The 18,898-nt window shown below is 39.1% G+C and overlaps 1 protein-coding gene across 1 annotated transcript in view; it reads right to left on the bottom strand.

The window, feature by feature from the left end:
- Positions 1-18,898, bottom strand: part of GPT (glutamic--pyruvic transaminase) — a 528,517-nt gene that overhangs the window by 127,462 nt on the left and 382,157 nt on the right. Inside the window, exon 7 of the mRNA XM_044067427.1 lies at positions 9,997-10,133. Coding sequence (XP_043923362.1) covers positions 9,997-10,133 — 137 coding nt within the window. The remainder of the gene's footprint in view (positions 1-9,996; positions 10,134-18,898) is intronic.

Here is an 18,898-nt window from a genome sequence, read left to right as displayed (position 1 = left end):
TTGGGCAGCTGAGATAGTTGGAGAATCACATCGAAAATACAGACTGTTACTTCCAAATATTACAAAGTCCAAAAGAGGATAAGAGTCTCAGAGCCTTCACTATGAGACAAATACAACACAACAAAGACTCAACCTGCTAAAATAAACTAAGAACTCAACCAGATTAGAATGTACACATTCAAAAAATCAGGTAATAACATGAAGTCATTATTCTCTGACCTTTAAGTTAACAAGTTTATTCAAAGTAATGAGCCCTTTCATCTATCTGATGAAGTCTGATTGACAAATGTTTGTCACTATTACCATATAATCAGTCGCTCTTGAAATATTAGTGTTTTACTTCCAAGGAAGTTAATTATAGTTACTGCAATTACAGCAGGAATTACAGACCCAGGTTATTGTAGACCTAAGACACCAGCCTTATATGCAAAGCCATGCAATACATCATAGCAGAACTCATTTATGCAGATACAGGCAACTTAAATGATCTTGAGTCCAATCACTTTGGTTTTGTAAAGGGCATGTCCTGTCTTCTGAACCTAGTAAGCTTCTTTGAAAAGATTACAGGGGGTGAGAACAGTGGGCATTCTGTCCACACTGCTTATCACAACCTGGCTAAGGCTTTTGACACTATCTCCATGCTGGTATTATTAAAAAATATGCAGTGTTAGTATAAATCCCTACATTGCAGAATTGTAAATTGTCTATCCAACAGATCCCAAGATGTTTAATTTGCTGGTTCTTTCTCTGAATGTAAATTTATAAATAGTGAGGTACAACAGGGAGTCCATGCTGAGCCCTCTTCCCTTTGACATTTATTTTGCAGATATCCAAGCCAATATCACAGAAGTGTGGTTGACCAAGTTTGCTGATGGCTGCAAACTGGGTGCAGGTATCCATTCATTCACTGATACAAAAAGGCTGGAATATGCACATACATGGTGTATGAAAAACAGTCTTAAACTAGGTGAACAAAATGCAGCATAGTACAGTTTGCAGAAAGCCAAAAGGTTGTTTTCATCTCATATGTTATAACTGGTACTCCCCTTCAGATAGATGTGGTCCTAAGAGATACTTATGTGGATAACTTTCATTTGTTCATCATGTCTTCACCACAGCCAGGAAATCCTTCTCTCAGGACCAGTTAACTTCCAAGGGAATATCTTCATGAGCCAAAGAAGTCATCCTCTCAATGTACTTTTCCCTTATCAAACTCATTATTGAATACAATGCTCACTTCAGTATCTACAAGTCCTAGCATATCACTCAATTAGAAAGGCCCCAAATATTTCTAAGAAAATTAAATGTCTTAAATTCCTCAACTACCCCAATAGATTAGCACAGCTCTCTTTATAACTAGTAGCTTACAGATTGCAGTGAGGCTACCTGTGTCTTTTTTTTTTTTTGAGCCATAAAAGACCTGATATTGATTTGCAAAAGCAGTGACTCTGCACATAGCTGTTCTAAAGACTTAAATCAACAACAAATAAAAAAAAGAGAGACTGGTTTCTAAATCAACCTAGTCCTACCCTATGGAATAAGCTACTATTACTATTACAGGTCAAAGTATTACTTTAGCTACCTTTAAGTCTGGTCTTGATTACCGGATGGGTAGACACAAATTTACACCAGGGTTATCATGTACAGACCTGCTCAATTTAGGAGGTGAGTACTAAGTGCTTGAAAAGGGTGGTAAGAACGTTTACATTAGTTTGCTTAAAAGTGTATATGGCTAGGCATCTTATGGTCCCAGTGATTGCTTGCCTAGTATGTTCCTAAGTTCCTAGTCTATGCATACTCAATTTCTGAAAGCAAAGGCTGAATCACATGTTTCAGAATGCAGGCTGTGGGTAGCCAGATTCAAAACTTTGGTAGCCAGTACTGCTTCGTCTGTGAGGGATCGTAACACAATCCATATCCCCACAAAAGCTTCATCTGGCAATCTGAAAAGCTGCCCATTATATGCAAAGTAACAGAACAGCCAGAAACTTTTTTTTTGTGGGAGAACAAGGCCCCAGCCCTGCAGCCCCAACATGCCAAAACATGTGTGTATATGTGTATGAGCAGGGGTCCCAAATGAGGTACTATGAAGTGAGTTTTCAGCAGCTAGCAATGAACTATGCCACTGCATAGTCCACAGTGCAACCAGCTGCCAGTGAACACTGCCATGAGGCTTAAAAGGTACAATAGTGGATAAGGTTGGCCCTGCCATTATGAGACCACTGAGGAGAAGAGATCTCTGAGCTAGTGGGCCCTCTCCAAGGGAAGAAATGTTGGGGGGAATGGAATGAAATTCTCTTTGGTTATTTCATAGGTAATCACTGGGATGGACAGAGGAGGTCTAGTACTTGCAAAGCTGTCCTTGGTGGGTTTGGGAGTAGACTTTGTTTGCATACAGGCAAGGAAGTCTTACTTGTAATCTACTCCATATGATTTATAAGGCAATAAGCATTATGTCTGTTCAAAGAACAAGCAATTTCTCTTGACAAATGTCATGAAATAGATTTTTATTCTCTTGTTTTGTACTTTCCATCAGTTAAACAACTCAGACTCTACCAGTTTACATACTTGTTATTCACATACACGTAGTACCGACCTTTGAATGACTTAAGATTCATATCAGTGCCAGCCTGAGAGCAGCGATATTTTTGTCATTTTTGTTACAAACCAGCATAGTGGTACAACAGCAGTGCAAAAATAATATTGCAAAAACTGCACAACACCCATTATTTTTCCTTTAATGGATCATCTGCTACATGATACCCACTCTCAGCGTGGAGTTAGTAACTGCAGAGAAGATCAGCTTCAATGGGGCAATGTGTTCCTAAACCTAGATTTTCGCTGTGCTGCTATGAAGAGTTAATTCTCTTGTCCTAAATATCAGTACGCTGGCATTCCTGGCAGCTTTCAGCTACTTTACTTCCCATGTCTATCTCTAGTACTCAAGACCACTGTTTAATGTGTCATATAACTAAACCTCATAAGGTTGCTTTTATGCTTCTGACAGGAAACTATTAGAGTAGACATTTCCAGCATCAATATCTGCCACCTGTACAGATCTTATGCAAACTATACCAAATCCCTCAATAAGCACAGTATTTAAGTTCGGACACACTGAGCCTTAACAGCTGTTCACAATTTTCCGTACAGAAAAATACAGCACATACAAGATGTCCTCTGATGTATGTATGGGTACTGGCTGAGCTATAAATCTCAGAATACACTATGATAACAGAAATGACATGGGTGCACATGGTTAGCGAACGTAATTAGGTAAAAAAGGAACACATTTAAGTATCATATACACAGAAGTATTTCTTTACAGAAGTGCATTGATCATCTGTCCAATGACATGAATACTTACTCGCCCATGTAGCCTTTAGAGGTAGAGTGGAAAGATGCCAGCTCAACTGTGTTATAATACTCTGGTCCCATCTCAAACAATACCTTCTTAAAAGAGTGAAAATAACAACCTTGGGCATAGATGTTATCCTGATATACCTGCAAGGAGAAGGAAGACATAAGAAAAGCAACATTTATAACCAAGCATGACCATTTATATCAACAAAACACTTAAAAATAAATACCAATACAGAATTATCAATTCATAGAAAGTTTTAAAAATAAGGCGGGAACAAGACGTAACAATTCATTTTTTCTCCCAGTATTTATTATTGAAAAGTTGATAGTTAACAGGAAGCAAATTAATGACTGCACACACTTCACTAATCACTAACTCGTTCTCTGCTTTTCCTGCTTCTTTCATAACCTTCTAGTCTTTGTCCTTGCCTGTCACTTCATACTTCTTTTTATCTCCTGGCTCTCATTTCTCTTCACAAGGGACCCTTCTCTACAGGCACTGCTACTTTTACATGAATCCTTGGTATTACTGTAATCCTTGAGATATTGTATCTCAGTCTTTTGATTGTACTTTTGTGCCTTCTGTACCCATGGATGAAAAGGGTCCGAGGACCAACCCACTCAACCAGTTAACAAAGAATAAATAAATAAATTAAGCATATGCAATTTAAGTAGCACTGAAACACTTCTCTATACATTGGTATACACAAGCAAACACCTCCAAAAGATAACCGTCTGATTACAAACCTGTCTTTTGAAATACTCTGCCATTACAGATATCCAGTAATTTTCATAGGTTCATAAGTTCATAGGTTCATAGGTAGGTACTAGGCTATCTGCCCTAGGGCCCATACAAGCTTAGCCAAAAAATGTACCCTGGCTTTCGCCACCCAAGAAAATTATTTTCCTGTGCCCCTGTCGAGCAGAGCCACAGAACTGATCCCCGGGGTGAATTTCCCATTTCCCATGCAATCATCAAGATTTTTCTTGAAGAGTGCTAATGAGGAGCTCTGTTTGCCATAGATAGGTAGTCTGTTCCAGAGTATGGGAAGTCTCTGGGACAGGAATCTATCCCTCCAGCATGTTCTGTTTATTGTGGTGACAAGGTTTAGGTCCCTAGAGCATGCAGCTTGAGGGGATTGGGATTTCTTTAAGTGGAGCATGTCCAACAGCTCTGGGTTTGACATAGCTTTGTATGTTAGGCAGAGATCGCCCCTGAGTAGGCGATATGCGATGGAGTAAAGCTGTAGTTTTTTGAGACGGTCTGCATAGGGCATCTGTTTGAGGCCAGTAATCCTCTTTGTGAGGTATTTCTGTGGTCTTTCCAGTTGTTGTAGATGTCTTGTGAGGTACATACCAAAAGGGGCATTGTACTCTATAATGGGTCTAATGAGTGATGAGTAGATGGGAACAATGACCTCTTTTTTTCTGGATGAGAATCCTTTTGTGATGAGATGTGCCACGTAGAAGGATTTCCTGACCACTGTGGCAATGTGATTATCAAAGGAGAGACTACTGTCCACCTGTGTCCCAAGGTCTCTTATCACATTTTCGTCATTAAGTAGACTACCAGCTATGTGGTAGTTCATGGGTACAGAGCTTTTACCAAAGGGGATGACAATACACTTTTTGGCATTGAGCTTCAGGCCATGGCTTTGACACCAGGTATCTGCCTCAGTGAGGCCCTTTTGTAGTTTGTCCACATCATTAGAAGTTTTGATTATGGCTCCTAGTTTGCAGTCATCTGCAAACTTTGTTAGCCAAAGACCTTCTGTGTTGGCCTGCATTTCAGAGAAGTAGATACCAAACAGGAGAGGACCCAGGACTGAACCCTGTGGTACTCCACTTCTCACTGGTCTGATGTCGGCTTTGGAATCCGCTACTTTCACAGTGTGGGTTCTGTCCATGAGCCAGTTAGCAAACCATCGTGAAGAATATAAAGTCTGCAACTCAAATGTCTGTCATTATTTAGCAACTTTTAGTGACATCAATACTCTATGATTTGCCTGAAAACCACAAATTATATGAGGAACCAACCAAAAATGTGAGGCAAAAATCTAGACATTCTGTGAAAATCTGGACAGTGAAAGGCAAGCCTATAATTGCAAGTGGGGGTGGGGTGCTCTCTTTGGATGAAAGTACCTTAATGGTTTTATCATCTGGTCATTTTAAACAGTCTGCAATCTGATTTTGCAAGATTAGTGTGCACGTGTGAATTAAGTTGGAATACTTTGACTACAGTCTGAGACAAATTTGAAATATGTGACTTTGGTTGTTATTATTGTTATTATTTTTTTACACAAGTACTTGAGAAGGATGCAGTCAACAATATAGCTATAGCTGATAGGTCTGGGGCATATCTGTGGATAAAAATGGCTGACCGTGCTGACCTCATAAAGTTAAAAAGTCATTAGTCTGTTTCTCCAGGAATAGTGTGCTTTTGTGTAAAACAAATTGGAATACTTTACTGTGGCTATTTCATTACAATTAGACATGTGCTGTGTACACATTTGATATAATGTCTATAACTTTTAAGTATGGATATTGGTGGATTATAATGACAGCTGTCTGAGTAGCATTTTATGGCTGAAATCTTCTGAAATGGGTATTTTTACCATTACTGGTTCATACATTTTCTTTTACTGCTTACTAGAAAAAACATTCAAAACTACAATTTTTAAACACACACTAACATGTTGATGTATTAAACAAGAAATTTAATTTGATTTAAAACAATCAGAAAGTTGAATCAAAGAACACATGCATTTATGCATGGTCCTAAAATGTGTGTGGTTGCCCATAGTTTGAAAGCAGCCCTAGGCCCAAGATACACTTAAGCTGCCACTGGCCAGATACATTTTTAAGGAATGTGAGTTTCAAAGGAATGGAAGTTTACTATTGTTCATACTAAGCCTGACTTCAATCTGAGAGTGTTTTGTTTTGTTTAGTAAATGGCCAGCAGTATTTGTGCTAATTAAAATTAAATACAAGTCTTTGTCATCATTGTAAAAGTAAAGAAGAAATTAATATGTAAGCTGACAGGATTTGAACAATATTTATACTAAGTGGGGAGAGGCTGCAGAATAATGAGACACTAGAATCACTACAGTGGGATTGGTCAACTACCCTGCCTAGGACACTATTTGAACATGATCCTGCTTTGGTTGACAACAACTTAGGTGTATAGGGTCAGATGATGTGCAGATCTAAAATGTATGTGGGTGCCCATGGTGTGAAAGCAGCCCTGAGTTACTTGAAATCACCAAAGAAAAGTTGGGCAGCTGAGATAGTTGGAGAATCACATCGAAAATACAGACTGTTACTTCCAAATATTACAAAGTCCAAAAGAGGATAAGAGTCTCAGAGCCTTCACTATGAGACAAATACAACACAACAAAGACTCAACCTGCCAAAATAAACTAAGAACTCAACCAGATTAGAATGTACACATTCAAAAAATCAGGTAATAACATGAAGTCATTATTCTCTGATCTTTAAGTTAACAAGTTTATTCAAAGTAATGAGCACTTTCATCTATCTGATGAAGTCGGATTGACAAATGTTTGTCACTATTACCATATAATCAGTCACTCTTGAAATGTTAGTGTTTTATTTCCAAGGAAGTTAATTATAGTTACTGCAATTACAGCAGGAATTACAGACCCAGGTTATTGTAGACCTAAGACACCAGCCTTATATGCAAAGCCATGCAATACATCATAGCAGAACTCATTTATGCAGATACAGGCAACTTAAATGATCTTGAGCCCAATCACTTTGGTTTTGTAAAGGGCATGTCCTGTCTTCTGAACCTAGTAAGCTTCTTTGAAAAGATTACAGGGGGTGAGAACAGTGGGCATTCTGTCCACACTGCTTATCTCAACCTTGCTAAGGCTTTTGACACTATCTCCATGCTGGTATTATTAAAAAAATATGCAGTGTTAGTATAAATCCCTACATTGCAGAATTGTAAATTGGCTATCCAACAGATCCCAAGATGTTTAATTTGCTGGTTCTTTCTCTGAATGTAAATTTATAAATAGTGAGGTACAACAGGGAGTCCATGCTGAGCCCTCTTCCCTTTGACATTTATTTTGCAGATATCCAAGCCAATATCCCAGAAGTGTGGTTGACCAAGTTTGCTGATGGCTGCAAACTGGGTGCAGGTATCCATTCATTCACTGATACAAAAAGGCTGGAATATGCACATACATGGTGTATGAAAAACAGTCTTAAACTAGGTGAACAAAATGCAGCATAGTACAGTTTGCAGAAAGCCAAAAGGTTGTTTTCATCTCATATGTTATAACTGGTACTCTCCTTCAGATAGATGTGGTCCTAAGAGATACTTATGTGGATAACTTTCATTTGCTCATCATGTCTTCACCACAGCCAGGAAATCCTTCTCTCAGGACCAGTTAACTTCCAAGGGAATATCTTCATGAGCCAAAGAAATCATCCTCTCAATGTACTTTTCCCTTATCAAACTCATTATTGAATACAATGCCCACTTCAGTATCTACAAGTCCTAGCATATCACTCAATTAGAAAGGCCCCAAATATTTCTAAGAAAATTAAATGTCTTAAATTCCTCAACTACCCCAATAGATTAGCACAGCTCTCTTTATAACTAGTAGCTTACAGATTGCAGTGAGGCTACCTGTGTCTTTTTTTTTTTTGAGCCATAAAAGACCTGATATTGCTTTGCAAAAGCAGTGACTCTGCACATAGCTGTTCTAAAGACTTAAATCAACAACAAATAAAAAAAAGAGAGACTGGTTTCTAAATCAGCCTAGTCCTACCCTATAGAATAAGCTACTATTACTATTACAGGTCAAAGTATTACTTTAGCTACCTTTAAGTCTGGTCTTGATTACTGGATGGGTAGACACAAATTTACACCAGGGTTATCATGTACAGACCTGCTCAATTTAGGAGGTGAGTACTAAGTGCTTGAAAAGGGTGGTAAGAACGTTTACATTAGTTTGCTTAAAAGTGTATATGGCTAGGCATCTTATGGTCCCAGTGATTGCTTGACTAGTATGTTCCTAAGTTCCTAGTCTATGCATACTCAATTTCTGAAAGCAAAGGCTGAATCACATGTTTCAGAATGCAGGCTGTGGGTAGCCAGATTCAAAACTTTGGTAGCCAGTACTGCTTCGTCTGTGAGGGATTGTAACACAATCCATATCCCCACAAAAGCTTCATCTGGCAATCTGAAAAGCTGCCCATTATATGCAAAGTAACAGAACAGCCAGAAACTTTTTTTTGTGGGAGAACAAGGTCCCAGCCCTGCAGCCCCAACATGCCAAAACATGTGTGTATATGTGTATGAGCAGGGGTCCCAAATGAGGTACTATGAAGTGAGTTTTCAGCAGCTAGCAATGAACTATGCCACTGCATAGTCCACAGTGCAACCAGCTGCCAGTGAACACTGCCATGAGGCTTAAAAGGTACAATAGTGGATAAGGTTGGCCCTGCCATTATGAGACAACTGAGGAGAAGAGATCTCTGAGCTAGTGGGCCCTCTCCAAAGGAAGAAATGTTGAGGGGAATGGAATGAAATTCTCTTTGGTTATTTCATAGGTAATCACTGGGATGGACAGAGGAGGTCTAGTATTTGCAAAGCTGTCCTTGGTGGGTTTGGGAGTACACTTTGTTTGCATACAGGCAAGGAAGTCTTACTTGTAATCTACTCCATATGATTTATAAGGCAATAAGCATTATGTCTGTTCAAAGAACAAGCAATTTCTCTTGACAAATGTCATGAAATAGATTTTTATTCTCTTATGTTGTACTTTCCATCAGTTAAACAACTCAGACTCTACCAGTTTACATACTTGTTATTCACATACACGTAGTACCGACCTTTGAATGACTTAAGATTCATATCAGTGCCAGCCAGAGAGCAGCGATATTTTTGTCATTTTTGTTACAAACCAGCATAGTGGTACAACAGCAGTGCAAAAATAATATTGCAGAAACTGCACAACACCCATTATTTTTCCTTTAATGGATCATCTGCTACATGATACCCACTCTCAGCGTGGAGTTAGTAACTGCAGAGAAGATCAGCTTCAATGGGGCAATGTGTTCCTAAACCTAGATTTTCGCTGTGCTGTTATGAAGAGTTAATTCTCTTGTCCTAAATATCAGTACGCTGGCATTCCTGGCAGCTTTCAGCTACTTTACTTCCCATGTCTATCTCTAGTACTCAACACCACTGTTTAATGTGTCATATAACTAAACCTCATAAGGTTGCTTTTATGCTTCTGACAGGAAACTATTAGAGTAGACATTTCCAGCATCAATATCTGCCACCTGTACAGATCTTATGCAAACTATACCAAATCCCTCAATAAGGACAGTATTTAAGTTCTGACACACTGAGCCTTAACAGCTGTTCACAATTTTCCGTCCAGAAAAATACAGCACATACAAGATGTCCTCTGATGTATATATGGGTACTGGCTGAGCTATATATCTCAGAATACACTATGATAACAGAAATGACATGGGTGCACAAGGTTAGCGAAGGTAATTAGGTATAAAAGGAACACATTTAAGTATCACATACACAGAAGTATTTCTTTACAGAAGTGCATTGATCATCTGTCCAATGACATGAATACTTACTCGCCCATGTAGCCTTTAGAGGTAGAGTGGAAAGATGCCAGCTCAACTGTGTTATAATACTCTGGTCCCATCTCAAACAATACCTTCTTAAAAGAGTGAAAATAACAACCTTGGGCATAGATGTTATCCTGATATACCTGCAAGGAGAAGGAAGACATAAGAAAAGCAACATTTATAACCAAGCATGACAATTTATATCACAAAACACTTAAAAATAAATACCAATACAGAATTATCAATTCATAGAAAGTTTTAAAAATAAGGCTGGAACAAGACGTAACAATTCATTTTTTCTCCCAGTATTTATTATTGAAAAGTTGATAGTTAGCATGAAGCAAATTAATGACTGCACACACTTCACTAATCATTAACTCATTCTCTGCTTTTCCTGCTTCTTTCATAACTTTCTAGTCTCTGTCCTTGCCTGTCACTTCATACTTCTTTTTATCTCCTGGCTCTAATTTCTCTTCACAAGGGACCCTTCTCTACAGGCACTGCTACTTTTACATGAATCCTTGGTATTACTGTAATCCTTGAGATATTGTATCTGAGTCTTTTGATTGTACTTTTGTGCCTTCTGTACCCATGGCCGAAAAGGGTCCGAGGACCAGCCCACTCAACCAGTCAACCAAGAATAAATAAATAAATAAATAAATTAAGCATATGTAATTTAAATAGCACTGAAACACTTCTCTATACATTGGTATACACAAGCAAACACCTCCAAAAGATAACCGTCTGATTACTAACTTGTCTTTTGAAATACTCTGCCATTACAGATATCCAGTAATTTTCATAGGTTCATAAGTTCATAGGTTCATAGGTAGGTACTAGGCTATCTGCCCTAGGGCCCATACAAGCTTAGCCAAAAAATGTACCCTGGCTTTCGCCACCCAAGAAAATTATTTTCCTGTGCCCCTGTCGAGCAGAGCCACAGAAGTGATCCTTGGGTTAATTTCCCATTTCCCATCCAATCATCAAGATTTTTCTTGAAGAGTGCTAATGAGGAGCTCTGTTTGCCATAGATAGGTAGTCTGTTCCAGAGTATGGGAAGTCTCTGGGACAGGAATCTATCCCTCCAGCATGTTCTGTTTATTGTGGTGACAAGGTTTAGGTCCCTAGAGCATGTAGCTTGAGGAGATTGGGATTTCTTTAAGTGGAGCATGTCCAACAGCTCTGGGTTTGACATAGCTTTGTATGTTAGGCAGAGATCGCCCCTGAGTAGGCGATATGCGATGGAGTAAAGCTGTAGTTTTTTGAGATGGTCTGCATAGGGCATCTGTTTGAGGCCAGTAATCCTCTTTGTGAGGTATTTCTGTGGTCTTTCCAGTTGTTGTAGATGTCTTGTGAGGTACATACCAAAAGGGGCATTGTACTCTATAATGGGTCTAATGAGTGATGAGTAGATGGGAACAATGACCTCTTTTTTCTGGATGAGAATCCTTTTGTGATGAGATGAGCCACGTAGAAGGATTTCCTGACCGCTGTGGCGATGTGATTATCAAAGGAGAGACTACTGTCCACCTGTGTCCCAAGGTCTCTTATCACATTTTCGGCATTAAGTCGACTACCAGCTATGTGGTAGTTCCTGGGTACAGAGTTTTTACCAAAGGGGATGACAATACACTTTTTGGCATTGAGCTTCAGGCCATGGCTTTGACACCAGGTATCTGTCTCAGTGAGGCCCTTTTGTAGTTTGTCCACATCATTAGGAGTTTTGATTATGGCTCCTAGTTTGCAGTCATCTGCAAACTTTGTTAGCCAAAGACCTTCTGTGTTGGCCTGCATTTCAGAGAAGTAGATACCAAACAGGAGAGGACCCAGGACTGAACCCTGGTGGTACTCCACTTTTCACTGGTCTGATGTCGGATTTGGAATCCGCTACTTTCACAGTGTGGGTTCTGTTCGTGAGCCAGTTAGCAAACTATCTTGTGACATAGGGTTTATACCTAGTTTAGTGAGCTTATCTATAATTCCAGAGTAGGGGATGGTATCGAAAGCCTTGGCGAGATCTAGATAAGCTGTGTGAACCATTTTACCCTCATCTATGGCTTTGGTGACTGCTTCAAAGAAGTCAATCAGGTTTAGGAGACATGATCTGCCTTTTACAAATCCAAACTGGGTAGGGTCCAGAGTTTGGAGATTACCAATGTCTTTGTTTATGAGTTCCATGATGATACGTTCCATGGCCTTGCAGACCAGGCTCATCAGGCTAATGGGGCGGTAGTTCCTGGGGTCCGTCGTGGCTCCCCCTTTGTGGAGTGGGATAACCGTCGTGGTGTGCCATTCAGTGGGTACAAAGCCTGAGGTGAGACTATGATTGAACATGGTACTTAGGTAGGGTGCCAGTTCATTCTGCAGTTCGTGTAGAATGCAGCCTGGGATATTGTCAGGTCCCATGGATGCTGTGTTCTTGGCTTTGGAGAGTGTGTTTTTTACCTGTGCAGCCGTGATTATAGGAACTTTGTATTCTTCCGGTATAGGGATGGGCCCTCTAGGAGGTGAGAGGGGGGTAAAGTTAGCACTGAACCTATCTGCTAGGATGTTGTCAATATCAGTTGGTTCTGTATATTTAGTGCCATTATGCTGTAACTCAGAGCAGATCTGAGTGTTCCCATTTAGATTCTTGACATAGCTATAGAATGCTTTGTGGTTGTCTTTAGAGTCAGTGGCAATTTTGTTTTCGTAACTAGCTTTGGAGGATTTTATGAGGGATCTGAGCTTTTTACTGAGGTTGACCAGGGAGTTCCTCCAGTCATGGGATTTTACTCTTTTTGGCAACAGTTTCTTTCTTCTGTTGTAGAGTTTGTTTATGGCAGAGGACCACCAGATTGGCTTCCTTTTTTTGGAGGATAACATCTTGGTTCTATTAGGGATAGCATAATCCATGCACTCGTGTAAGTGCTTATAAAGTGCATTTGTGTAGGATTCGGCAGTCATACCTCTATTGTCCGTCTGCATGGGTGTCATGAAGTTTGCCATTTCTGTCTTAGGAAGTATGAAGTTGGCTTTGGAGAAGTTTTTTATGATGGCTTCCCTAATTGGGGGTGGGGGTGGGATGTGGATGTCTAGGCTGATTAGCTTGTGGTCGTATCTGACCAACGAGGAATTGACCTCTGGTGTGGAACACCGGTTTCCCATGTTGGTAATGACCAGGTCTAGGATATTGCTGCCCCTGGTGGGGGTGTGAATAAGTTGATCCATGGCGTTGAAATTTATGAATTCTAGAAAACGTTGAGCAAAAGAGTTGGTACATTAGTAGTTTTCCCAGTTAATGGTGGGGTAGTTGAAATCGCCCATTATTAGGGTGTTGGGTTGTACCCTAATATTTTCCAGTGTATCAAGAAATGAGGAGTGTGAATCCTGGGGCATGCTGAGGGGTCTGTAGCAAGCTACAATTTGGATTGCAGTCTTTCCCAGAGTTAGTTGCACTTGGATAATCTCGGATGCATTATGCTGTGCAACTAGCCTGGAGGTGTGAATATCCTTAATAAATATGGACACGCCTCCGCCTTTAGTGCTTCTTTCTGGGTTAGGTGGCCGAAAGGTGTGGTATGAATTGAAGCCTGGTAATGCAGGGGTGCTCTCTGGAACTTTGAACCAGGTCTCTGTCACTGCACAGATGGCAATGTTCTCCATTTTAAGGAGTGCCTCGAGTGAGTGCATTTTGAGGTTTACACTTCTAGCATTGAGTAGCATTGCCCTCAGATTTTGCTTGCTTGTACCTGTTATGGTGGTGAATTTGTCATTTGAACCTTGCCTAAAAAAGTCACTATAGGGGTGGCAAGAGCCTTAGCCAGTATCCGGAATCCTAGGGGCGACAGGTGCAGGCCATCTCTGGCAAAGCATCGTGGACTGTCGATCATGTCGTCCCAGGCAGACAAATACTGAATCCCCTTAGAATGACACCAGAAGCTTAGCCAATTGTTGAAGTCAATCATTTTGTCCTTGTACTGTGGTTTCATTCTGGGTGATGGCAGGATACTACTCAGGGTTAGGGTCATACCTGCCTCGGATACAAGATCGGAGAGCTCCTCCATGTCTCTTTTCATGTAGTCCAGGGAGGTACATTTCAGGTCATTCACACCAACATGGACAATGACAGTGTCATATTTGTACTTATTGTGGAGTGACCTGAGTGCATGTGTTATGTGGCGGATCCTGGCACCTGACATATTCAAATGTAATGTTTTTTTTTTCTTCTCAATATATGTCTTTTTATCATTGCGATTTCTGTTGTGATACCTAAAACTGTAGTGTTCTGTCAGAATTCCTGGATTTTTCAATGTAAGTCCCAAAACACCTCAGAATTTACTCCTGACTTTAATGATATGGGGTCTGTCAAACAATTACCTATCCAGTAAACTATGTATGGGTTAATGTTGAGCTAGAAAAGTTTGGCAATAATTTCAGTATGGGGGATAGAGTTAATGGCCTTGGCAAGTTCAAGGTAGGCAATGTGGCCTGTATGTCCTTATCCATGGCCTCAATAATCCTTGCTGAAGAACAGTCAGGTTGAATAGGTATGGTCTGCCTTTTACAACACTGAAAAGGGTGTTTCCAGGGATAGAAGATCACCTGTACCCTTGTTTACTAGCCCAGCAATAATATGTTCCATGACCTTGCAAATAATACTAGTCTGACTAATAGACATGTAATTCCCAGGGTCAGCAGAGGGACCATATTTATCCAAGGGAATCACAACAGCTGGTCTTCACATTTTATGGAGAGACTTAGGCAGAAAAGTGGTACAGGGGTGTAAGGGTATAGCCCACAGAGAAAATTTAACTGGAGATGTCTGGCTGTCTGTATGTATGTATGGGGGTGTGATGGGAAATAGTACCCCACTGCATAGAAAAAAAGTAGGTGCTTGCTTGTGGGGTAGCCTGTGAATGTCCTCCACTGAAGAAAGTAATAATAGGTGTTTGCATGTATGTGTGTGTCTGTGAGGGGTGCATATGTGTGTGTGTGTGTGTGTGTGTGTGTGTGTGTGTGTGTGTGTGTGTGTGTGTGTGTGTGTGTGTGTGTGTGTGTGTGTGTGTGTGTGTGTGTGTAGGTGTGTAGGTGTTCATGGATGGTATGAAAGGTATGTGGGTAAAATCCCCAACTAAAGAATGTAGTGTTTGATATATGTATGTATGTATATATATATATATATATATGTTTGCGGAGGTGTGGAGGCCACATATCATTGCAGTCTGAAGTTGTAGTTGGTTACCTGAGTCTGTATTGCAGTGCTTTGTCATAGGGATTTGACTAGGCTTTTGTATGAATTATATAATTTTACAAGGGGCCTAATTACTATAGTAGTTAAAGAATTTAGTATAGCATATTAGAAACACAGCAGCAATGGTGGTGTTATATAAGGTTTGGGTGTTGCCAGATCTTCTTTTGAAGTAATGATCTCAAAGCACTACATAGTTTGATCAGTTTAATGCAGATGATATCACAGAAGTGAAAACATTTAATACCTTATATTGTATGCATAGGATAGCTGAATGACCTTTTGTAAGACACTTGCAGATATTGCAAACAACGTCTGTTTAAATTAAGGAATACTTCTAAAGTCTAATGTCTTAGCCCTTATTTAATAATGTGGGTCAGTTCTTACTTGCTGGCATGTAGGACTACAATTATTTGCAATCATAAATCATACTAAAATTAAATGTGAGAACATTTTTTAAACTTAACAAACTAACCTGCTTTTTGCCTTTCTTTTATAGTTTACATTTTCTCACATTTAAACTGCTTAATTGTGTCACTGAATGTCACAAATTCAATATCAACATTAACAGTATTGTGCATGGTCTGCCTTTGATCTGTTGATGGCAAGACTGCAGAAAGGTAGACCACACAAGTAGCACTGCAAACATGAATGGGTACACATTGGTATCAGCCCTATAGGCATTGGTATGTTGGATAGGTTATGATGAACAATTTCCTTTTCAATGTTTTATTCTGTCTTCCATTCCAAAGTTTCATTTACATATCTAGAACGTCAGTGTGCTTAACATTCGATGAATAACACAGACACATACCTGTCAGAAGCTTCAAATAAAATATTATGTTCATTAATACACAGATTTATGAAAAACATTATATAGACCAAGAAACCTTGACCTATTTGGAAAAAGAAGCATCTGTGGAAGTGTAAAAATATAAAGAACAAAATCTAGAGACTCTTGAAAGGTATAAAAAAGAAATATGGACATGGGAAAGAAAGACAGATCTGATATGCTGCAATATTTATGCAAAGGAGAAAAAACAATCAACACAAAAAAGGCAACTCCAAAAATATTCAAAGATAAATACAGCTAAAAGGTATCCAGATATTAAAAAATTTGCAATAAAAAATAAGATCACAAATAAAACAGAAGATTAGTAAAGTAGAAGTTTAAAAAATAAAAGTTAAAGTTATGGAATACTTGCAAAGTGAAGGATTTAGCATAGAAAGTCTAACATGGTTTATATCACAGCATGATGGAATGAGTCTAAAAAACAAATAAAAACTATTCTGCCATCACGAGAACCAATATAAACATTTTTAATAAAACAAATTTTTCATACTGGTTATCATGGTGCTGGAATACTTTTATTTGTTTTTACAGTCATCAAGCCTCACTGTATCTTGTGTCTCCATTATTGCTTCACTGTATATATTGTGCACACTGTTACTTGAATTTGCATTTGTTTTGTATATAATTAGTATTGTTAGCTTTGTTAGTATTGTTAACTTCATTAGTATTTTACTTTTTTGAGCTTTTCTCCCCAGGCCTCCGCTGAAAACAGGTTCCTGGCTCAGTTGGACTTTGCCCAGTTAACAAATGTAACAAATAATAAATAAATCAATAAATACATTTTTAGTTTTTCTAGCTTTATCTGTGTGATTGCTTGACCCCCACAGTCCATTGTAGGACTACCCACAAAGGACCTATTGTGGGACCACCAACTCAATTCCTGCTGAGGACCACCACAGTCCTTTTGATGACAATGGTCCTTTTGAGGACCATAGTCCATTCAATCCCTTTTCAGTCAGGGCTACAATGGTCCTTTTGAGGAACACCACAGCCCTTTTCAGGGCTACAAACGTCCACTCGAGGACCACACCTCACCATCCGCTTTGGGACTACCATCACACCAAAAGTCCTTCTTAGGACTACCGCCGTAACAACTTGGAAGCACATTCCCACAAGAGTGTTCTTCCATTTATTTATTTATTAATTGTAAACCAGCCACGTTTTCTTCCAAAATTGCCATTTTGTGGAGTGATTATTAGGAGGAGAGCAACATTTTTTGCCAAAATTGGGGACAGTTGAGAGGTTTGGATATACCTAATTCTATAAAGTGATTTATTTGTGAGTACCTCTCAACCTCTTAATGCAGGAAATCTGGACAAGGCCAAATATATTGGGAGAACAAACAAATAGTACTAAAAATTGCTCTTGTATAAACTTAGACACTTGATAGGATAACAGGTTTTGCTTTAGCTTGCATTTTTCTGAGGGGTATGAAGTCCGAAACTCAATGTCTGTCACTATTTAGTGACTTAATTCCTAAATGATTTGCCAGAAAACCACAAATAACCAAAAATAAGAAGTAAAAGTCTATTCATTCTGTGAAAACCTGGATAGTTGAGAGGTATAGTTCAGCCAGGGCTGTCTTTGAGTTTGCTGACCTATCCCCTCACAAAATCATGGTCAAATCAGGCCTCCTCCCTGAAGCTATTCCAACATCCCATTACTTGGCTATTTCACCCCATTTACCATAAACACTGTAATGTGCATAATGATTTACTTCTACAATGACTTGGATTTCATTTAAAAGCTTTATTTTACATTTTACAGTACAAACAATAATAGACATCTGCTAAACAAAGCAATGCAGTCTCACAAATAAAATAGACTTAGCCTAAAATCTTCTCTGACCTTGAAACTCACATTCATTGAAACAGCATGGAAACCCACATCCAAAGAAAATACATTTGGCCAGTGGCAAATAAAGATGAACTTTGGGCTGTTTTCAAATCATAGGCCCCTTGCACATGAAACACACGTGTTCTTTGATATACCTTCCTGACTGTATTAAATTATATTCCTTGTATAATACAGTACAGTTGTTACAGGGTGTTTTAAATGTATTGTTTTGGACATTTTTCCAGTGAACAATGAAACAAAATGCATGCACCAGTAATGACAAAACTTCCCAATTCAGAACATTTCCATCATAAAGTCTACTCAAACTTCTATAATCCACCAGTATCAGTAAATATGCACAATCTCTGCAGAAGTAAAAGCCTTCTAAATAATTCCACATTAAAGAGATCTGTAACTAATGAAAAGGTTGCTGCTCGCAAACAACTTTATATTTAATTCTTTCATCTACAAATAAAGTGCCTGTTTCCCTTGAGGAATAAATTGCCTATGTTACATTAAAAAAATGATAAGCTAGTAATATTGCAATAGGGAATGGATGGCAAACTGATAACAGGTTCACTGTGACTAGGTATCTCTGCCAAAGAGGACGTCCTCAGGACTGCAGCATCCACCCCTTTAAAAGTACAACACAGTACAGTATCAGCAATGCATCTGCATACTGTGGGAGTAGAACCCACAGCCTTCTGCATCAAAAGCAAGTATTCAACCTGTTATGCTATTAACAATGCAAAGAAACAGCATAAGCAACACTAAATTTCTCTTCCCTTGAAGCTCTCAGCTCTTCATAAAATTCACTCGGCACTCAACTGTATCTCTCAGCTCTGCAGCACAAGAAATCTGAAAAAAGCCAAACCTTACTGGACGGGGGGACAAAAGCCCAAAAACCAGGGACACATTTTAAACATTGTTTTGTATAATCTTGGAAAATTGCTACAATAAAATGTTGTGTGTTACTACCATGCATTTCA

This window comes from Protopterus annectens, chromosome 3.part1 (assembly GCF_019279795.1).
Source record: "Protopterus annectens isolate FY-2018-M chromosome 3.part1, PAN1.0, whole genome shotgun sequence".
Lineage (NCBI taxonomy): Eukaryota > Metazoa > Chordata > Ceratodontiformes > Protopteridae > Protopterus > Protopterus annectens.
The sequence above is the reverse complement of the archived record's forward strand: the minus strand, read 5'-3'. Positions and strand labels throughout refer to the sequence as shown.